The sequence below is a fragment of the Citrus sinensis genome, chromosome 3 (assembly GCF_022201045.2).
Source record: "Citrus sinensis cultivar Valencia sweet orange chromosome 3, DVS_A1.0, whole genome shotgun sequence".
NCBI lineage: Eukaryota > Viridiplantae > Streptophyta > Magnoliopsida > Sapindales > Rutaceae > Citrus > Citrus sinensis.
Genome location: NC_068558.1, coordinates 38,243,876 through 38,268,147, shown reverse-complemented (window position 1 = coordinate 38,268,147; position 24,272 = coordinate 38,243,876). Strand labels below are relative to the sequence as shown.

General features: G+C 37.0%; 1 protein-coding gene and 1 non-coding gene across 2 annotated transcripts; one reads left to right on the top strand and one right to left on the bottom strand.

The window, feature by feature from the left end:
* The first annotated feature begins 198 nt into the window (after positions 1–198).
* LOC107174807 (disease resistance-like protein DSC1) lies at positions 199–5,391 on the top strand. The gene is made up of 5 exons (XM_052437302.1): positions 199–826; positions 952–2,053; positions 2,549–2,860; positions 2,977–4,118; positions 4,763–5,391. Exons 1-4 carry the CDS (start codon positions 342–344, stop codon positions 4,081–4,083), a joined length of 3,006 nt encoding a protein of 1,001 aa, XP_052293262.1. The 5' UTR covers positions 199–341; the 3' UTR covers positions 4,084–4,118; positions 4,763–5,391.
* An 18,744-nt stretch (positions 5,392–24,135) lies between these two features.
* Positions 24,136–24,272, bottom strand: LOC112496116 (small nucleolar RNA Z247). The gene has a single exon (XR_003062593.2). It is a non-coding gene; the product is annotated as a small nucleolar RNA Z247 (small nucleolar RNA).

Here is a 24,272-nt window from a genome sequence, read left to right as displayed (position 1 = left end):
CTGCCTTATATATAATTCAGTTAAAATATGGTTGCATAATCCAATTGATGGCTTTGCTGCTATTTCTTGGTTGTAGTTAGTAAACTCTATGAGAAATGCTAGCTCGCTCCAGTAAATATAAGACCAGGCCCATTCACTCTCGTTATCTCTTTCGAATGGAAAAAGCTTTGGGGTGTTGATTATAACATTTACACGCGCGTGACAAAGAGCAATGCTACTGGCTACTGCTCTCTCATTATTTCTGACTTTGCCTTTTCTTTATGGTCTTCTTACTCTGAATAATAATAATAAAGCATATTGACCCGATCCATCATCTACTTTGAAGCTCTGTTTCTTCATCCATGGCTTCATCTTCTACTAACCTCAATGCTCAAAGCAAATTTGATGTCTTCCTCAGTTTCCGCGGGGAGGATACCCGTACGGGCTTCACCAGCCATGTAGTTGAAGCTTTACGTCGGAAACAAATACAGTTCTTCATAGATGACGAAGAACTTCAGAGAGGAGAAGAGATCTCGCCTGCCCTTTTGAGTGCAATCGAAACATCAGATATTTCTATAATCATCTTCTCAGAAAACTATGCTTCTTCAACATGGTGCCTCGATGAACTTGTCAGGATTCTTGATTGCAAGAAGAGGAATGGCCAAATTGTGGTACCGGTTTTCTACAAAGTAGATCCATCTGATGTGCGAAAGCAGATGGGGAGTTTTGGAGAAGCTTTTGTTCACCACGAAAGGAACTTTCCATGTGAGGTCCGGGTTCAGAAATGGAGAGATTCATTGATCCAAGCTTCAAATATATCTGGATTTCTTGATTCCAGGTCATTCAGGTAACTCTTTTAACTCTTCCTTTTGTTTTTATCAATGAAAGAAAGAACATTAAAGCTTTATAGGCCTAGCTTGGTCTGTTTTGACTCATCATCATTGTATTTATATCTTGAACAACACTTGCTAGGAATGATGCGGAACTTGTGGAAAAGATTGCTGAAGATATTTCTAAGAAATTGGAAGACATGGCAGACCCACCTAATTTTGATGGCTTCGTCGGATTCAATTCACAAATTGAGAGAATCAAATCGCTGCTGTGTCTGGAATTGGATGATGTTCGAATCGTAGGAATTTGGGGCATGGGCGGTATAGGTAAAACAGCCATTGCTGAAGCTGTTTTCCACCAAATTTCTTCTAGAGAATATTCAAACCACTTTGACGGTAAGTGCTTCATGAGAAACGTCAGAGAAGAATCAAGAAATATGGGAGCACTTAATGTTCGAGATGAGGTCATTTCTCGAGTATTAGGAGGAAGTAATCTCAAAATAGGAACTCTTACTATACACCCACATACCAGGAAAAGGCTTCGGCGGAGTAAAGTGTTGATCGTTCTTGATGATGTTGATGACAACTTCATCCAAGAATTAGAAAGTTTAGTTGGACAGCTCAATCTATATGGACCTGGAAGTAGAATTATTATAACCACTAGAAATAGACGAGTACTTGGAGTCAATAGTATTGTGTACAAGGTCAAGGGATTGGAACACGATAAAGCTTGTGAGCTCTTTTGTAGAAAAGCTTTAAGTCGAAAAAACCGCTCTGATGATCTTCTGGAGCTCTCAAAGAAAGTAGCATGTTATGCTGATGGCAATCCGTTAGCTCTTGAAGTATTGGGTTCTTCCCTGAGACAAAAGAGCAAAGAACAATGGTACAATAAATTGCATGACTTGACACTGATTTCTGAACCTAGAATTTATAAAGTGCTGAAAATCAGTTATGATGAGCTAAGTCCGAAACATAGGAAAATATTTCTTGACATTGCATGTTTCTTCAAAGGAGAACAAGTGGACAATGTGACAAGGATACAAGACAAGCCTACGTCTGTGTGCTATGAACTGGAATTCCTTGTTGACAAGTCACTCATTACAATATCGTATAACAGGTTGCAAATGCATGATTTATTGCAAGAAATGGGTCAAACGATTGTTCGCGAAGAATCTGAAGAACCAGGCAAACGGAGCAGGCTATGGGATCATGAAGATGTCTATGACGTGCTAACAAAAAATAAGGTACGAATCAACTTATTTGACATAATTTTTCTCTCTATACATCCGTAGTCTAAGTTACTTGTACGGACAAAACAACATAAACCCCTAAATAATATATAACATAATCCCATTCGCTATACTCTCATTTTGTTTGAAACTTTTACTTAAAAACATTGGTCAGTTTTAGGGTCAAAATATCCACCCCTTTCCATGCAGAGAAAGTAAATAAGAAATCAAACAAACCCCCCATCATATTTTAAGAATTCATTCTAATCCCCTCGATGTTATAACGGTTCTGTTAAGTGTTAATTTTATTTATCATTTTATTATTTCCCCCGGGTGGTCGTGTTGCTTAAATGTTTTGACACAAGGAACTAAGTAAAATGACCTATACTCTAATGATTGTAGATTTTATGCGCATTTTATTCTTCAATTAGGAAGCACTTAACCAATTTTCCAGAAGCTTTGGTAGAATTTATGCTTACTCAGTCTGTCATTCTTTGCTTTGTTTAAAAGGGTACTGAAGTAATTGAGGGCATATTCCTTGATTTGTCCAAAACAAAGGAGATCCGTATGAGTTCTGAGGCCTTTGCAAATATGTCAAATCTCAAATGGCTGAAATTTTACATTCCAGAGCATTGTGACGTTTCAACTATGAGCGTTAGAGTGCATCTTGATCAAGTTCTTAAATATCTTCCTGAGAAATTGAGATATCTCCATTGGCATGGATATCCTTTGAAAATACTGCCATTTTATTTTGAACCAGAGTACCTTATTGAACTGAATTTGCCTTATAGCGAAGTTAGGCAAATTTGGGCTGGAAAAAAGGTATATTGTATTACTATTACCGAAATATATGTTTTTCTTTCTTTATATGGATTTAATTAATTGACAATTTTATTGATGCATAGTAATTTAACATAGTAATTGTCTTTTTTTAACAGGAGGCTCTCAATTTAAAATTTGTCGACCTACGCAACTCCCAATTTCTCACCAGGATCCCACAACCATCTGAAATCCCAAATCTAAGAAAACTAGACTTACGGGAGACTGCAATAGAAAATGTTCCGTCATTACCAGAGCTGAGATACCTTCACTTGGGAAATTGCAAAATGCTTCAGTCATTATCAGAGCTTCCATTGTTTCTAGAGATGTTAATAGCAAGCAATTGCAAGAGGCTTCAATCTTTGCCAAAGCGTCCTTTATGTCCACAAGAACTAGATACATCCATAATGAAAATACTCCCCGTGCCGTTAAAACAAAGTTCAAGGGTATTTATGAACTTCAATTTCAGCAACTGCCTGAAACTGAATGAAAACAGAAACATCGAAATTTTGGCAGATTCAAAAGAGAGAATGCAGGATATGATAGTTCAATCTCTGAAACAATGTCAACAAGCCTTCCGGGATTCAGATGAGGAATTTGCTCACGCAGTTGACGTCGCCCTTTGTTTACCTGGAAGTAAAATTCCCGATTGGTTTATTCATCGAAGCTCAGGATCTTCAATAACACTTGATTGGTCACAGCAATATTTTAACATAGCAAAAAAATTCATTGGATTTGCTTTTTGTGTTGTCACTGAGGGAGGTCAAATAGATGTCCTATGTCGCTACAGATTTAAAATAGAGACACGCTCTGAAACCAAACATTTTGCTGGGCAATTGCGTTTTGGCCCTGACGTCTCCATTGACTCTGATCATGTCATGCTTGGTTTTTTCTCCTGTTGGAATGTTGGGCTGCCTGATGCTGATGGTCCACGCCCTGGAGTTGTCACATTTGACTTCGACGTTGTACATAAATACGTTGGATTCCCGGTATCTTTCTGGTGTGAGTTGAAAGGTTGTGGTGTGTCTCCAGTATATTTGAGTCCCAATAAGACAAAACCCAACACTTGCACTTTGAAATTTGCTGCCACTACTAAAGAAGAATGCAGTCATTATAAGATGGCTGCCGGCACCAGTAAACCTTCTACATGTGTTGGCAGATCTGACGAAGGGGAACTGGGACCAAGTTCCAAGAGAATTCGCAGAGATCAAGTCAACGTTGATTAACGAAGGAGTTGGTTTCTCATATTATTTTTTCTTATGTAAGTTCTATGCTCCCATCAATTTCTGTTTCTTTATCGTATGTGATTATTTTTAATCAATTATCTACTTTTTATTTTTTGCATTTTCTGTAAATTTTTTCCGGAAATGGCTCAAATCAAACTGCATTGTAATCTCTTGGGTTATAAGTTACTGTTGCAATAATTTTTTACACCAAAAGATGTGTAGTCTTTCCTTATATGTTCACAGTTTATTTCCATGATCCGGTACTCCCTGAACTTTCCGATGCATATTTTGAGTATACAATAGTGAAACTATGTAGCATTACGTTCATCGACTCTGGAAAATTGGCATTTGTTTTTGGGTTGTTCTTTATTTTCTTTGGTTGTCATTCAATTTTTGTAGATAGTTTTCTTTGTAATTTTGGTTTATGTACTTATGAGACCATTAGAAACCTCGAAATGCTTATGCTTGTGTGCCTTCCAAGGCATAAAAGAGGACAATTATTAATGGAATTTAATTCATGCTTGATAAGTGTTGAGTGTTAGAAAATGCATATTTATAAAGGAGAAAACCGTCATTTTATATTTTAAGTTTTATTAACAACCTTTACTTTTATGTATTTAACCTTCTTGTGATTTAATTACATGTGTTTTATTTTAATTAAGTATTCTATGTATTTTAGGGGCATTATAGTCATTTCACAATAAAAGAGAGATCAGACGGTAAAACGGACATCACTTTTGAACTCAGGACGGTCGAAAACCTTAGCAGGAGCATAAAAGGAAAAATGGCACTATTCACATGTACGGTACTATTCATGTATACGGTACTGTATACGTTACTGTTCACGGCACTGTTCACATAGACGGATCGATGATGTGGCATTGACCGATGATGTGGCATTGGCTGATGAGGTGTCACGATCCTGTTGGACTAAAATTTTTATGTACTGTTGATGGTGACGTGGCAGCATATCAATGGATGACAAATCTCGCGTACGGTACATGCATCACACAGGATTATTTTCAACCAAACCGCGTTACTGTTCATCCGGGTCAAACCGTGTTACTGTTCATCCGCGTGGTCAAACCGTTGACTGATGACGTGGCGCAATCCTGAGCGTCCAAACTGTTTTTAATCCGATGGTCATGATTTACTCCATGTATCTATAAAAAGGGGGCCTCCCCACCCTAATTTGAGATCCCTGAATCTATTTTTGGACTCTATTTTCTGTAATTCTCTCTCCATCTTGTATTTTCTTTGTATTTTAATAAATTCCCATTTTGCCCCTAGTTCAATTATGAGTAGCTAATTTCCTTTCAAGCTTGGGTTGAAGGTGAAGTCTCAACATGTGTCATAGGCTTTATTTGGTAAATTTATTTTCTCTTCCCCTCTAGTTTTTGTGGATGTTTTGACTTCTCGTCGACAAATAATACTAATCTTGTCTAGTACCGCCTTGGTTTCATCGGCCCTCTAGTACAATGTTATTATTATTTGGCACGATAAGCCCTTAGCACCATATTGATTAGAGCGTGGTTCATGAGGTGTGGATTCCCCCCTCATGTTTTGATTGGCATTAATACGGATTATTTAGCCCATGATGCATGTTGATACGGATCCAGATACCCAAGTACGTCATTTCAATAGAATTCTCTCCAATTTATTTTCGCTATTTCAATTCCAATTTTAGAATTTATTCTCGCCATTTTAATTTAACTTTTAGCATATTCCAAATCACTTCCACCATAAATCTAACCACCCATTTACAAAATTAATTCTATATATAATTAAAATCCACCTCCTCTTGGGATCGACACTCGTCACCATTAGTCTATACTACAATAGATTCGTGCGCTTGCGAGTACATTAAAATTTGCACAACAATAAGTACGACCACATGCGTATTTATTTTTGCTTGCAAGATGGCTGGGCTTTTGGGATACATGTAAGTTGAAGAACGAGAATACTGTGTTAACATAAATATGTTAATAATATTGATTTTGATGATAACAAATTTTAAATGTATTTTGACAAAAATAATGGAGTTATTTCTTAATAAACGAAAACTCTTTTAATCATTGCCTTATTTCTTCATAAAAGATGGATTTCAAATTAGAAAGAAATTCTCTGCAAAAACTTGTTTAAAATTGCAATACTGGTCATAAACGGTGAACCGTTTATTTTAAACGGTTAACCGATTAAAGGCAGAGAGTAACACATTTCCTTAACCTCTAACCGTTCATGGAAAACGGAAAACACCCAAGATGGGAAGGTTACTGGAAACTAACGGTGAACCGTTTATTTTTAAACGGTTAACCGATTATCACCAGAGAGCATCATATTGCCTAAGCTCTAGCCGTTTACGCTTAACAGAAAACACCCAAGATAGGAAGGCTACTGGAAACTAACGGTGAACCGTTTCTTTTTAAACGGTTAACCGATAACGTCCAGAATTGAGGGTTGTCCGCCTCTGGTATTGATTAACTGATGTTCATTTTGCAGGTTACTGGAGACAAACGGCTAACCGATTATTGTTCAAACGGTTAACCGATAATATCCAGAAACGTTACCTCACGCAAGTCCTTAACCGTTTAGCGTAAACGTATAACGAATGCTCATCTTGCAGGTCTCTGGAAGTTAACGGCGAAAGGGCAATCCTAAACGGCAAACTGTTTATTTGAATTCTGGTCCAACGGTAACTTTGAACAAGCGAAACGGTTAACCGTTTATCGTTAACGGCGAACCGTTTTCTGCCCGACAGTTTGTAACGGCTAGATTTTCAGCTCCAGATATAAATAGGCTCATTCAAATTCAAAGAAGGTTGATCACAACACAACCATTTGAGCTAATATTCGAGAATACAATCTTCATAGAGCTTAGAACACATTCTTGCTTCATCTATTCACATATTAAGCATCATTGAGTTATCTTGTATATTGTGGGAGGCAAAATAAATTTGTAATCTTTTACTTTGAGTGATTGTAAGTGTTGGGATACACTTGGGTTAAGAGATTGGGGATAATCTCTTGTTGTAAAGGTCCATTGACACCTCGGAAGTCAAGTGTAAGCATTTGAAGCCTTGGAGGCTTGCTTAGTGGAATCCTCAAGCTCGGAAAGCTTGGAGGCGTGGACGTAGGCGAGGTTGGCCGAACCACGTAAAAATCTCGTGTTTGAATCTCTCTTCCCTTACCTTTTTATATTGTGATCATCTTAATTATTATTGCTTTGAATTTGAGTTATAATTGCATTAAGATTTTCTTTATTATTGAATAATTTTTTAGAATCCCAATTCACCCCCCCTCTTGGGTTGCTTACTTGTATTTCATACTGTTTGGCAGCTGAGAAAATAAGAACTAGATCTGAATATTTTCTATGAACTAAATTTCATTAATCACAACAACTTATTAATATGTACAAAGCTGATTCTATTTATACTAAGCTGAAGCTCAGCACTAATAGATGTAATTAGCTGCAACTAATTCACTTATTCTCTTAACTAACTATAACAGCTTTAGCTAATTAACATATGCACAACTAATTACATAAGCACCAGGTTCCAGCTGGCATGCCATGTCATCTATTCGTAACTGCATGTGGCTGCTGCTGTGATCCTCTGCTTTGCTGGTAATCTTGCAAACATGAGCTTCCTTGACATCCCCCCTCAAGCTCAGTGGCCTGTTGATGACATTGAGCTTGGATTGAAAATAGTTGAACTTGGGAAATGACAGAGCTTTGGTAAGGACATCAGCAACTTGTTCTTCACTAGGAATGTATCTCACTTCTAATTCTTTTCCAAGCACTTTATCTCTAATGTAATGGACATCTAACTCAATATGTTTTGATTTTGAGTGAATAATAGGATTTTTAGCTAACTCTCCTGCACTCTGATTGTCACACCAAAGGATTGGAGTTGGTAATTGGACAATATTAAGTTATGACAGCAGAGATTGCAGCCATGAAAGTTCTGAACTTGCTGAAGAGAGTGCCCTGTATTCACTTTCAGTGCTTGACTTAGCTACAATAGCTTGCTTTTTTGATGACCAAGAAATCAGATTATTACCCAGGTAAATACAGTAGGCTCCAATAGATTTTCGATCATCAACATCACATGCCCAGTCAGCATCAGAGTATCCAGTTAGACCTGCAAGTCCAAGTGTTCCCTCTTTTTGAATATATAAACCATGAGTGGCTGTAGCTTGAAGATACCTGAGAACAACTTGCAAGCTAGCCAGTGCTGGAGTGTAGGATTACTGAGATATTGGCTGAGTTTGTGTACAGAATATGCAATGTCAGGCCTGGTGAGAATCAAATATTGAAGCCCTCCAACAATGCTCCTATAAAGAGCTGGTTCTTCGAATTCTTGCCCCAAAGGACCTTGAATATTTTTCTCGAGTTTGAAACCAGTGCTGAAAGGTGTATCTGACCCTTTGCAATGTTGCATTGAAGCTTTGCTTATCAGATCTTTGATATACTTTGTCTGTGACAGATGCATTCCATGAGTGGTGTAACATACTTCCACTCCAAGAAAATAAGCTAGCAAACCCAGATCTTTAAGAGCAAAAGCCTTACTTAGTTTGGTGATAAATTCTTCAAGTAATGTTGAGTCAGGATCAGTAACCAGAATATCATCAACATAGACCAAGATAATAATAATGCCTTTAGCATCATGTTTGAAAAAAAGAGATGTATCAGCCTTTGAATTGATGAAATTCCAGGCAGTAAGGCAGCCTTTCAGTTTATCATACCAGGCTCTTGGAGCTTGTTTCAATCCATATAGAGCCTTGGTAAGCTTGCATATGTAGCCTTCTTTGGACACAAAACCCTCAGGCTGAACCATATACACATCCTCTGACAAATCCCCATTTAAGAAGGCATTATTCACATCAATTTGTCTGACCTTCCAACAGTTCATAACAGCTAAACTAAGAATCAATCTTACTGTTGAAGACTTCACTACAGGACTAAAAGTTTCTGAATAATCAATACCTGCAGTTTGATGAAATCCCTTGGCTACTGTTGTGCAAATTTTAATGTACTCGCAAGCGCACGAATCTATTGTAGTATAGATCTCTGGTGACGAGTGTCGATCTCACGAGGAGGTGGATTTTAATTGTGTAGAATTAATTTTGTAAATGGATGATTGGATTTATGGTGGAAATGATTTGGAATATGCTAAAACTTAAATTAAAATGGTGAGAATAAATTCTAAAATTGGTATTGAAATGGCGAGAATAAATTGACGAGAATTATATTGAAATGACGTACTTGGGTATCTGGATCCGTATCAATATGCGTCATGTGCTAAATAATCCGTATTAATACCAATTAAATCATGAGGGGGGAATCCACACCTTATGAACCACGCTCTAATCAATATGGTGCTAAGGGCTTATCGTGCCAAATAATAATAACCTTGTACTAGAAGGCCGGTGAAACCAAGGCGGTACTAGACAATATTAGTATTATTTGTCGACGAGAAGTTAAAACATCCACAAAAACTAGAGGGGAAGAGAAAATAAATTTACCAAATAAAGTTCATGACACGTGTTGAGACTTCACCTTCAACCCAAGCTTGAAAGAAAATTAGCCACTCATAATTGAACTAGGGGCAAAATGAGAATTTATTAAAATACGAAGAAAATACAAGATGGAGAAGGAATTACAGAAAATGGATCCCAAAAATGGATTCAGAGATATCAAATTAGGGGGGAAGGCCCCCTTTTTATAGATACATGGAGTAAATCATGGCCATCGAATTAAAAACAGTTTGGACGCTCAGGATTGCGCCACGTCATCAGTCAACAGTCAACAGTCCACGATTTGACCACGCGGATGAACAGTAACACGGTTTGACTCGGATGAACAGTAACGCGGTTTGGTTGAAAATAATCCTGTGTGATGCATATACTATACGCGAGATTTTTCATCCACTTATATGCTGCCACGTCGCCATCAACAGTACATAAGAATTTTAGCCCAACAGGATCGTGACTCCTCATCAGTCAATGCCACATCATCGGTCAATGCCACGTCATCGATCCGTCTATGTGAACAGTAACGTAGTTAGTACCGTACACGTGAATAGTACCGTACATATGAATAGTGCTATTTTTCCTTTTATGCTCCTCCTAAGGTTTTCGACCGTCCTGAGTTCAAAAGTGATGTCCGTTTTGCCGTCTGATCTCTCATTTATTGTGAAATGACTATAATGCCCCTAAAATATATAAAATATTTAATTAAAATAAAACATATGTAATTAAATCACAAGAAGGTTAAATACATAAAAGTAAGGGTTGTTAGTAAGACTTGAAATATAAAATGACGGTTTTCTCCTTTATAAATATGCATTTTCTAACACTCAACACACCCCTCAACCAGCTTATTGCTAGTCCCTAGCAAATGAAGCGAAAATAAAATTCAAATTCAAAATGATTTTTTTTTTAAATTTCGAAACACTCGTGTTTATTCAATGAGATTAATGATAGCAATCAAATAAAAGTATAAGCATTATCTCCAGTCTAAAGTAACATCACACCCACATCAACCATCCACATGAATCAGCCTAGTAGACTTTGTTATAGCTACTTTCAAGAATGACATGTCAAACCCCAAAATCTCACTGGAAGTAGTGACACTCTCACAAAGAAATTAAACCCAATAAAAATAGTCACTTCAATGAATGATAATTGAGAGAAAATAATGAAAAAGTGATATCACATGCTCTCACCAAGATGAAATAAATATGCCCTCAGCTTAAAAATAATACGATCTCAAGTCAAATAAAAACTGTTTTTCAACCCAATTTATTTATTTTTTTTTATATGCACCACTACATCTTTTTAGCCCATATAACTAGCTTCTACTTCAAATTATAGTTCTCTAAAATCAGGAAGGACTTTTATTAGGATGTAACGTAGGCTAGGGACATGGTTAACAAAGAAAGGAAATAAGGAAAACAAAGTGTATGTTTGAGAAAAATGCAGAGAATTTTTTTTTTTTTTGGAAGTTGCAAGGTGGATTTCACCTATTATTGTTATTTTTATTTTTTTGAAACAACAACTTTTGTTTTGTTGTTTTTTTTTTTTTGCTATAACTTCACTGAACAACATAATTATTTACATTTTCTCAAACATAAATAGGTGATGGAACTTATAAGATATCGGGTAATACTCCAAATCGGAGTGGGTCAAGATGATAAGTTGACAAAGAAAATGTTTTTTTTAAAAAAAAAAAAGGCTCAAAAGGGTTAACTATGGATATTTAATAAAAGGGATGGCTAGAAAGGCTCAAACGGATCAAAGATGGCCTTTCCATCGTCTTTTAGGGCTCTAAATAACCTTCCATATTTACTAGTTAGATGGGCCTCCAAATGTAGCAATACACTTTTTTTTTCTTTTTTTTAATTTTTATTAAGGGTTAACTCAAAAGAAATCTAGAGATCGTGTATACAATAATAAACTGTTAAGCTGTATAAAGAATGGGCAAAAGGGTTATTCTCTAAGAAAAATGATAGGCTCAAAAACTCACTTGGTACTTATTATGACATGTTCATTCCTTCAAGCAACCCATATATGTCTCCGACATCAACATGTAGAGTAGCAAACATAATGTAACATCACTTAAGACCAAAGATAATACAAATACTAAAATTTAAAATTAATCATGTCACCCAATGTTAAAACAAATCACACAAATTTTTTTTTTTAAACAACATTCTACCCCCCAACCTATTCTAAACATGAAAGGAAAATATGCATGCAGAAATGTGAAAATGATGCATAAAAACTAATTAGAAAAGTTACACGTAAAATGATAGAAAACGAAAATGATTTTTTATTTTTTTTAAAGAAGATGCGTTTCTAGAGGAACTACACTCCATATTCAGCCATCTTCGACTCAAAAGTTGGAAAATGTATATTTATAGAGGAGAAATTAAAAAGAAGAAAAATAAACATAAACACATAATAAAGAAAAAGAAAATGTCTGAATTTTTTTTAAAGTTTTTTTTTATTTTTTTTTAAACGATGAAGATGCGTTTTCTAGAGTCACTACACTCCATATTCAGCCATCTTCAACACAAAAAGTTAGCAACAGTTAGTTTCTACAACAAAAAATTAGTAAAAACTTAACCAAAATTCCACAATTGTCGACTATTCCCTCCCCCCAACCAGAACGAAACATTGTCCTCAATGTTTGAAATGAAAAAAGTAGAGTTTAGAAGACATCACCTGGGTGGTGCAATACAGAAGAAAATATTTATAGGCGGAGAGTTAAATCTAATTTGTACTTCTTACTGCTACTACTGTTACCATCATTATTTGGATGCTCCAACACAAAGGTCCAGGGGTCTGGCTCCGGTCTATAAGCTTGTAACAGATCAAGTAGCTCATTAGCAGTGTGAGCACAAATAAAGAGTTTTTTTTCACATTAGCGGGAATGAAATAGTTTTTTATTGCATTGTTAAGAAATGCGATAAAGCCATCATAAAAGTTATTGACATTTAACAAACCGATGGGTTTTTGGTGGATGTGCAGATGGGCCCAAGATGCTAGCGTGATAAGTGCCTCTAGTGTTGCAAGATATCCTGGAAGGAAAATAAAAGCATCAGCATGATTAAGCATTTCAGTTATTCTTTCTTGCATACCTGAGACGACTAACTCTTCTCTAGTTGATGAGTCAGACGAACTGCCCAATGGTTTTAAGGCTCTTGGGATGATGCCTAACACTTGACTTCCTCTGATAAAAGCTGCTTCTGAGACCATTTTTGATAACCTTCGATTACCTCCTCCATACACCAAGTGTAATTTTCTCGCTGCTATGCTTCGACCAAGATCTATGGCTGTCTCAACGAACTCTTTATGTTTGCCATATGTAAATCCAGAAAGCACACAAATGTTCTTGAATTGTCTATTGGGAGTAGCTGACATTGTGATACTTCTCAAAAACAATTTGTGAGTGCTTGACAAAAAAGAAATCACATTTAAGAGTCTTGGTGATAGTGGGTCATGGTTGTGTATGAGGTAATATGTCAGCGTCAAATAACGCGTAAAGCACGTGGCTCGCAAGTCAAAAAGAAAACAGTAAAAAGGAAAAAGCAAACAGTAATAAAATTATTAAAGACAATAATGCAAACAATAAGACAACAGTGAAATAAAATAACAATAAAGTAAAAGGATATTTACAGGTAGTTGCGACTGTGGCTCACATCTTCCTCTGGTTTTACGTCCAGAAACAGTTTGAACGCCCTCTATGGGTCGAGGATAGGCTTCCTATCCAGTTTTCTTATAAACTGACAAACAGGGTCGTTTATAGTCAGATTCCCGAGACTATATCGTGCATGCTCTTTCTAGAATAGTGGCCATAACTGGAGAATCGCTCCTTGCACATATCCACTGGGATGCGTTTCAAAAGACAAAAGGATATCATCCAATGACTCCTTATTCAAGCCATCCCTAATGAATTGAATCTTATCTTCCCTGTTATCAGACACCATTCCTAAAGAACATGGGTTTTTATTGCAACTCATTCTGGCACACTTATGACAAGCAACAGAAATTCTTCGAGCTCGTCGTTTTCATGCATAATTTCCTTTACCACAACCAGGCATGTATGCAATAAATTTTGGAGGTAACTCACCTGCCGATCGTACTTTAGCCTCGATTAACCAACGGATGTCAGCAGGTATGTTATTCCTCATGAGTAATCGCATGCGTTCGGACCGAGCTTTATAGATCGTAAAGAGGGCATTCTGAGGAAGTGAAGGGAATCGCTTGTGAAGCTTCGCTAGAATCTCGTTTCTGTCCATACTTTCGCCTCAGAATATCAGTTATTATGTAAAACTAAAGTAACCGACTTGATTGTCACGGAGTACCGTTATCCGTCACTTCACCGGGGTAACAAACTAAAGCACACAAATAGAAAAACAAATTAAAACACACAAAGAAAATTAAAATCGTCCTCTTATTGAATTTACCTCAAGCTCCAACTGGATGTCGTAAACACTTCTCTCAATGTCTCTGAGTTGGCGTTCTAAACCCTCAACATAGGCTACTAACTCTGGTGGTTGTAGAGCCCAAATGCGTTGTGTTTTACAAAATTGAATCTGCCTTTTGAGATGAGTTTTGGCACGTTGAAGTGGTTTAAGAATGTTCATAAGGAACGGTCTAAGTATGAGACTCATGATTAAAAATAAGAAGAGAAAACTTAATGGTAAAATAAACACACTTATGCAAAAACAATTTATATTAGCAAAAGAATAATAATAAAAAGAAATAAAGAAAAATCAAATCAACTAAAAGAAAAAAAAATCAATTCAAATTTGGTGGGTCACTCAAATGTATTTCGGTGTCTTCTTCATGTGGTTGGTATTCTAGATATGGCTTTAATCTTTGACCATTAACTTTAAACGTGACATCGTTCTTTGGGTCCTTAATTTTAATTGCCCCATGTGGAAAAACAGTATGAATAATAAATGGGCCAGACCAACGAGAGCGTAACTTACCTGGGAATAGGTGCAAGTGAGAATTGAATAAAAGCACTTTCTGACCTGGAGTGAACGATTTTATCATAATTTGCTTGTCATGAAAGACTTTCATCCGTTGCTTGTAAATCTTGGCATTTTCATATGCATCATTGCAAATTTCTTCAAGTTCTGCCAGTTGTAATCTTCTTTCTGAGCTGGCTTGCTGCATGTCAAAGTTGAATTTCTTGATGGCCCAATACGCACGATGCTCGAGTTCTACAGGTAGGTGGCAAGCTTTTCCATACACTAGCCTGTAGGGTGACATCCCAATCGGGGTCTTGAAAGCCGTTCTATATGCCCATAATGCATCATCAAGTCTTAATGACCAATCTTTTCTGTCTGGCCTCACCGTCTTTTCTAATATGTGCTTTATTTCTCGATTGGAGATCTCAACTTGGCCACTGGTTTGCGGATGATACGGAGTCGCCACTTTGTGTGTGATTGAATACTTTGTCAAAAGAGCTTTGAATGCTTTGTTACAAAAGTGGGCACCACCATCACTGATTATTGCTCGAGGGAATCCAAAGCGCGAGACAATGTTGCTTTTCAAAAATCCTATCACCACCTTGTGATCATTAGTTCTACATGGAATTGCTTCTACCCATTTCGATACGTAGTCAACAGCAACCAATATGTATTGATGGCCAAAAGACGGGGGAAAGGGTCCCATGAAGTCGATACCCCATACGTCAAAAATCTCAACCACTAAAATTGGATTTAGTGGCATCATGTTCCTTCGTGTAATGCTTCACATTTGTTGACACCTATCACATGAAGAACAGAAAGTGTAAGCGTCTCGAAATATAGATGGCCAATAAAAACCACATTGTAAAACTTTAGTCGCTGTTTTCTTAGCACTGAAATGGCCTCCACAAGCTTGTTCATGGCAGAATGAAAGGATATTCTGAATTTCACTTTCTGGGACACATCGTCTAACAATTTGATCCGCACAATACTTGAACAAATACGGGTCATCCCAAAAGAAATTCTTTATCTCTGCAAAGAATTTTGCCTTGTCTTGCTTGGTCCAATGCTCTAGAAGTTTACCTGTAACAAGATAATTAACTATATCAGCATACCAAGGTAATACTTCCACACTCATTAATTGTTCATCTGGAAATGACTCATTTAATGGTAATGGCTCTGTAATTGTGTCAAAATGGAGACGAGAGAGGTGGTCCGCCACAACATTTTCTGTCCCTTTCTTATCTTTGAATTCCAAGTCAAATTCCTGCAAAAGTAACACCCAACGAATTAGTCTAGCTTTTGCATCTTTCTTTGTGAGAAGATATTTAAGAGCAGCATGATCTGTGAATATAATTATTTTACAACCAATGAGATATGATCGAAATTTTTCCAATGCAAACACTACTGCTAGCATTTCTTTTTCAGTAATTGAATAGTTCAACTGTGCATCATTTAATGTCATACTAGCATAGTAAATAACGTGGGGAATTCGATCAACTCTTTGTCCTAATACTGCTCCTACTGCATGATCAAATGCATCACACATGAGCTCAAATGGTAAGTTCCAGTTCGGGGCCTGAATGATGGGTGATGATGTCAACAACTGTTTTAATTTTTCAAACGCCACAAGACATGAATCATTAAAGACAAAATGTGCATCCTTAGCAAGTAAATTGCATAAGGGTCTAGAAACTTTGCTAAAATCTTTAATGAAACGTCTATAGAAACCAGCATGCCCAAGGAAAGATCTTACTTCTCTGACTGTTTTGGGTGGAGGAAGATTAGAAATGAGATCCACCTTGGCTTTGTCAACCTTAATACCTTTGCTCGAAATGATGTGACCGAGAACAATACCTTATTTTACCATAAAATGACACTTCTCCCAATTTAAGATCAAGTTCTTCTCAATACATCTTTGCAGAACTAGTGTTAGATGATGTAAACATTGATCAAACGAGTAACCAAAGACAGAAAAATCATCCATAAAGACTTCAAGGAATCGTTCCACCATATCAGAAAAAATGATCAACATGCATCGTTGAAATGTAGCAGGTGCATTACATAATCCAAATGGCATTCTCCTATATGCAAATGTGCCAAAAGGGCAAGTGAAAGTAGTTTTCTCTTGATCTTTTGGTGCTATGGGAATCTGATTATATCCTGAGTAGCCATCTAGAAAGCAATAAAATTCATGGCCTGCTAATCTATCAAGCATTTGATCGATAAATGGTAAAGGAAAATGGTCTTTACGTGTGACAGAATTCAACTTTCTATAATCAATGCATACACGCCATCCTGTAGTTACTCTAGTGGGTACCAATTCATTATCGGCATTTATAACTACTGTGACTCCTGACTTTTTGGGGACAACTTGCACAGGACTGACCCATGAACTATCAGAAATTGGGTAAATGATACCTGCATCTAATAGCTTAAGGACTTCTGTTCTAACAACTTCTTTCGTATTAGGATTTAACCGACGTTGCATTTCCCTAGTAGATTTAGCATTTTCATCAAGGTGAATGTAATGCATGCAGTCTACTGGGTTTATACCTTTTATGTCTGCTATGGTCCATCCTAATGCTCCTTTGTGCTCTTTTAAAACATCCAACAACTTACCTTTTTGTTTGTCATTGAGGGATGATGAGATGATTACCGGCAGAGTACTTTCTTCTCCCAAAAATGCATATTCTAATGTGTTGGGCAATAGTTTGAGCTCAAGTTTCGGTGGTGATTCTGATGATGGGATGAGTTTCTTCTCTGATGGTGCTAGTTGTTCAACTCTTGACTTCCATTTATTGGTGTCCATGGATGGTGCTGAGTCAAGTAGGGCGTTGACCTCTTCGACCGATCTGTCAATATCAAAATCAAAACCAAAGTGAGTTAAACATGTCTGTAAAGGATCATCACTAAGGTTTGAAATAAAAGTGTCATCAATTAATGCTTCTATTAAATCCACATCAACAATTCCATCATCTGCATTGTGAGGTTGTTTGGCAATGTTGAAGATGTTCAGCTCTATAGTCATGTTGCCGAAGGACAACTGCATATTTCCGGTCCTGCATTGAATGTGAGCATCCGCAGTTGCCAAGAAAGGTCGGCCTAGAATAATGGGGATGTGCTTCCTCGAATCCTGTATTGGTTGAGTGTCAATTACAATGAAATCAACAGGAAAATAAAACTTGTCTACCTGGATAAGCACGTCCTCCACAATACCACGAGGTATTTTCGTGGACCGATCTGCAAGCTGTAACACCACTGGAGTTGGGTGTAATTCTCCAAGTCCAAGTTTCACGAATACAGAGTAAGGCAAAAGATTTACACTAGCTCCTAAATCCAACAAAGCATTCTCAATTGTGTGGTTCCCTATACTACATGAGATAGTGGGGGAGCCTGGGTCTTTGCATTTTAAAGGAATTTTATGTTGGATTATAGAACTAACGTTTTCTGTTAAAAATGCCTTCTTTTGAACATGCATATTTCTCTTTTTAGTACAAAGGTCTTTAAGAAACTTGGCATAAGATGGAACTTGTTTAATAGCATCAAGCAAAGGGATGTTAAAACTTACCTGTTTAAAGATTTCAAGAATTTCACCTGTGGATATTTCCTTTTTTCCTTTAGCTAACCTCTGAGGAAATGGAGCTTTGGGAATGTATTCTCGTGGGTTGGTTTCTTGTTTCTCCTCCGGTGATGAGTCGTCAACATTTACAGGTATAATTTGATTTTCTTTTGTCGCCGGCATCTCCACTTTGTTGTCGACTTCCTTTCCTTTTCGCAAGGTCATTACTGCTTTGACCTTTCCATGCTGCTGTGGTGAACTAGTACTTGCTTCATGTACTCCTTTAGGATTAGGCACTGGTTGACTTGGAAATTTGCCTTTCTCAACAGTCATTGCCAAGGTTTGAACTGAAGAGGCAAGTTGTCCCACCATCTTCTCGAGGCTTGAAACTGATTGCGCTTGTGAGTTGAAGCCCGCTCTCAATTCATTTCTTAGTCCATCAATGGTGCGGTTCTGTTGCTCAATCGTGGAGTGAGTAAGATTCTTAAGATTCTGGAATGAATCCTCCCATGGTCTGGGCTGAGAGTAATTCTGGTTCTGATTGTATGGTCTAAATGGTGGCTGAGAGGCTTGAGGATTTTGTGGAATTGGTGGAGCTGGAGCTGCTGGTCCATTCTGTTGGAATCCTTGAGACCATGAAAAATTGGGGTGGTCTCTCCATCCAGGGTTATATGTGTTGGAGTATGGGTTGTAATTCGATGGTTTTCTCATTACACCTATGGCATTGGCTTGATCTGAGTATGAGTCATGGTCATGTGGCTCTGTTGATTTAGCAGTCGATAATGATGCTATTTGTCGAGAGAGACCTTCAATTATCGCTTTGACTTCTTTAATTTCTGAACTTGATTCGCCAATGTGAACCTCATTTACTCCCTTAATTCTTCTAGTAGTCCTGAGTGATCGACTCCGTTGTTGGGAATTATCCGCTTGTCGCTGGAAGAATTCCCAAATCTCTGATGCACTTTTTGACATTAGCTCTCATCCACTTGTTGCCATTAGCCATTCTTGCACATTCGGCAATAATCCCTCCAAAAAGTATTGGCATTGATGTCATTTTTCGTACCCATGATGTGAACACTTCAAGAGTAGCCCATTGAATCGCTCCCACGTTTCGAAAAACTGCTCGTCATCTCTCTGGGTAAACTCCGAGATTTCCCTGCGAATAGCGTTGGTTTTATGCACTGGGAAATATTTATTCAAAAATTTCGTTACCATTTGTTCCCATGATGAAATGCTATTAGCAGGCAAAGTATTTAACCATGAACGAGCTCTATCATTTAAAGAAAATGGGAATAATCTAAGTTTAACATCATCGTCTGAAAAATTCTCGTATTTAAAAGTTTGACAAATAGCATGAAAATCATTCAGATGATTATATGGGTCCTCATTTTCTAGGCCACAAAATGTGGGGAGACAATTTAGCACACTAAGTTTTAGTTCAAAGCTCCTAGCAGCTACATTTGGGTATCTTATGCATGATGTGCTCAAATTAGCTAAAAGACTGAAGTAGTCCTTAAATGGCCTCTCCTGTGGTTGCAAATCCATTTTATTTTTAATTTGTTTGTGTGTGCGAAGTGTTTTTTCTAGTTCAAGGTCTATAGGTTCAAGATTAGGTAATAATGATCTACGACCATGCATGCAAAACAAATAAAATGAAAATAAAGATGGGAACAAAACAAATAAAAATAAATAAGAGGGAGAAATTACAATACTAACCTTATTGCGCTATTAAAACCTTTCTATAAAAATACACAAAAATAAATACGTGAAATAAATTAACTAAAAATAAATTAATAAGATAAACAAAAAAAATTACAAAGAAAAATAAATTGAAAATTAAATTACAGAATTTTAAAGAAGAGAAAAAGAAAAGAAATACTAACCTTTAAATGTAGATTCACTTTTTTTTCTTTTTTTTAATAATAAAAAAAGTACAAGAAAACAAATAAAAGAAATTATTCACAAAAATTAATTCTATGAATTAAAATTACTTACCTCCCCGGCAACGGCGCCAAAAACTTGTTGTGCAAATTTTAATGTACTCGCAAGCGCACGAATCTATTGTAGTATAGATCTCTGGTGACGAGTGTCGATCCCACGAGGAGGTGGATTTTAATTGTGTAAAATTAATTTTGTAAATGGGTGATTGGATTTATGGTGGAAATGATTTGGAATATGCTAAAGCTTAAATTAAAATGGCGAGAATAAATTCTAAAATTGGTATTGAAATGGCGAGAATAAATTCTAAAATTGGTATTGAAATGGCGAGAATAAATTGACGAGAATTATATTGAAATGACGTACTTGAGTATCTGGATCCGTATCAATATGCGTCATGGGCTAAATAATCCGTATTAATACCAATTAAATCATGAGGGGGGAATCCACACCTCATGAATCACGCTCTAATCAATATGGTGCTAAGGGCTTATCGTGCCAAATAATAATAACCTTGTACTAGAAAGCCGGTGAAACCAAGGCGGTACTAGACAAGATTAGTATTATTTGTCGACGAGAAGTCAAAACATCCACAAAAACTAGAGGGGAAGAGAAAATAAATTTACCAAATAAAGCCCATGACACATGTTGAGACTTCACCTTCAACCCAAGCTTGAAAGAAAATTAGCCACTCATAATTGAACTAGGGGCAAAATGGGAATTTATTAAAATATGAAGAAAATACAAGATGGAGAATGAATTACAGAAAATGGATCCCAAAAATGGATTCAGAGATATCAAATTAGGGGGGGAGGCCCCCTTTTTATAGATACATGGAGTAAATCATGGCCATCGGATTAAAAACAGTTTGGACGCTCAGGATTGCGCCACGTCATCAGTCAATAGTCCACGGTTTGACCACGCGGATGAACAGTAACACGGTTTGACTCGGATGAACAGTAACGCGGTTTGGTTGAAAATAATCCTGTGTGATGCATGTACCATACGCGAGATTTTTCATCCACTTATATGCTGCCACGTCACCATCAACAGTACATAAGAATTTTAGCCCAACAGGATCATGACACCTCATCAGTCAATGCCACATCATCGGTCAATGCCACGTCATCGATCCGTCTATGTGAATAGTGTTGTGAACAGTAACGTAGTTAATACCGTACACGTGAATAGTACCGTACATATGAATAGTGCCATTTTTCCTTTTATGCTCCTCCTAAGGTTTTCGACCGTCCTGAGTTCAAAAGTGATGTCCGTTTTGCCATCTGATCTCTCCTTTATTGTGAAATGACTATAATGCCCCTAAAATACATAAAATATTTAATTAAAATAAAACATATGTAATTAAATCACAAGAAGGTTAAATACATAAAAGTAAGGGTTGTTAGTAAGACTTGAAATGTAAAATGACGGTTTTCTCCTTTATAAATATGCATTTTCTAACACTCAACAGCTAACAGTCTAGCTTTATGTTTTGAAACTGAGCCATCTGTGTTGTACTTGGTTCTGAACACCCATTTGCACCCAACTAGTTTGTAGGATGGGCACATAGGCACAAGGGTCCAGGTTTTATTCTTAATCAAAGCATCATATTCAGTCTGCATTGCTGCTTTCCATTTGGGATCAGATAATGCTTCTGAAACTGTAGGTGGTTCCAGGCTATTGTGAGCTGTTAGGTAGGCCTTTGGTTTGAATATGCCAGCCTTTGCTCTGGTGATCATTTTGTGTGTGGAGAGATTTGGTTTAAGTTGAAATGAGTGGGTTGGTTGAATCAGGGAGTGAGATACAGTAGGTTGGGAGAATGATGTATTTTGTGTTGTATCAGGTATAAGTATAGGAAGATTGAGCTGAGTTGGTGAAGAAGGTATGGATTGTTGAGATAAAATAATTGGTGGTGAAGATTGTGATGATGTGTTGTGAGAGAGTGGTGAAGATATAGAATCAAGATGATTAGAATGTGAATCATTACCTGCAGTTTCAGCTTCAAAGGTGTTCAAATTGCTATTGGTAATAGGTATAGTGTACTGCTGAAGAAGACTGTACTGAAACTCAGAAGATTTGGATGGAGAAGAAGAACTGAAAATTGAGGAATATGGAAATGAAGTTTCATAAAAAACAACATGACTTGCTATATAGATATTTCCAGAAGGATGGAGACATTTATACCCCTTATGCAAAGGACTATAACCCAGAAAAAATACATTTGGATGTATGAGAATGAAATTTGTGTTGATTATAAGGTCTAAGAAAGGGAAAGCAAGAACATCCAAATGTTTTTAAGAATTTGTAATCTGGAGAGATGTAAAAGATAGACTCATAAGGAGATTTCATTGATAGAACTAGTGTAGGCAGTCTGTTTATAAGGTATGTGGCTGTATGAAAAGACTCCCACCAGAATTTAATGGGTAGGTTTGCTTGTGCAAGTAGAGTAAAACCAAGTTCTGTAATGTGCCTATGCTTTCTCTCTACAATTCCATTTTGATTGTGAGTGTATGGACATGAATGTCTGAAGTGTATACCCTCTGTGTGAAGGAAGTTAACAAAGGATCGAAATTCTCCCCCCCCCCAATCTGATTGAAGACATTTGATAGGTTTGTCAAGTTGTTTTTCTATCTGTTTTTTAAAAATTTTAACGACTGACAGTGTTTCACTTTTGGTTTTCAAAGGAAAGATCCAAGTAAATCTTGTGAAATCATCAACAAAGCTTACATAATATCTGTAGCCTTGTGATGAAATCACAGGGGCTGGTCCCCACAAGTCAGTATGCAATGTTTCCATGGGAAACTTTGTTTTGATATCAGTAGCTGGAAAATGAAGTTGGTGCATTTTTCCTATTTGACAAGCATCACAGAAATTAAAAGTTGTATTCTTATTGTCAAGAGTGAAAGATGAACATGTTTTGAGTAAATGATTCAAAATCTTAGAAGATGGATGTCCCAATCTCTGATGCAATATAGAAGTACTTAACAAACATTCAGAGGGACTGACATATTTGGAACACTCAGAGTTTTTACAAGTAGCTGCAGTAGGCAGACATGAGGTATTATTGAAAGCATTGACAACTGAAAACATTGAAAGAGGAGAAGTTGATACAACTGACTCAGCAACAAGGTTTTGACTAGAAGCAGAAGAGGCTGCCTTATTAGGTGAAACCAATAGCAATTTGTATAGACCTTTTTCAGCTTTGCCCTGCAGTATGATCAAATTCCTCACCTTGTCCTTCACAAAATAGAGATTATTAGTAAACTCAATCACAACATCATTATCCTTTGTGAGTTTAGAGATGCTGATAAGGTTTTTAGTAATTTGTGGCACTAAAAGGATATCATTTAGTTTGAGAGTTAAAGAGGCATTATTGTAGTTGTGTGATTTCAATGCAGCACTTCCAATATGTGTTATATCCAACCCAGCACCATTGCCAACAACAAGTTTAGATATACCTGTAAAAGCTTCAGAAACATGCATGTTGTTGATATCATTTGTCAGATGGTGTGTTGCACCACTATCCAGATACCAGTTAGCATCAGCAGGGCCTTCCATATTAGCTAAATATGCAGATTTTGGATTTCTGTTTGGTGGTGGTCTGTAAGCTCCAGATGCCATGAATTCCTCAAGTTTCCAGCAAATATTTGCAGTGTGGCCTGTTCTACAACAGATTTGACAGGTTGGCTTAGAGACATTCCATTGAGGCTTAATGTTTCCAGATGGTCTGCTATTGTTAACACCTCCATTTCCAGCATTCTGGTTCCAGTTACCTCCACCTCCACCTCTCTGATTATCTCCTTGATAAGCCTTGAACTGATTGTTAGATCCATAAGCATTTCCACTATTAGCATTAAATCCAGAGCCTCCATAACCGCCTTTGTAACCATTACTGTTATTGTTTCCACTGTTTCCATAACCAGAATTATGTCCAAAACCACCAAAACCTCTTCCTCCTGACATATTTCCCTTTTTATAACCTCTGTTATAGGCAAGATTGGCCTCAAAGTTTTGTTTCACATCAGTATTAGCCAGCATATGAGTTTGTTGTTCAATCCTAGCTTCTTGAGTTAGAAGCATAGCATAAGCTTCATTTACATTCATTTTTCCTACTCCTACTTGTCCAGTGATATAGGTAGCAACAAAGTTATAGTCTGGACCTAAACCAGAGAGTACATGCAAGATCAGATCATCATCACTTAATGC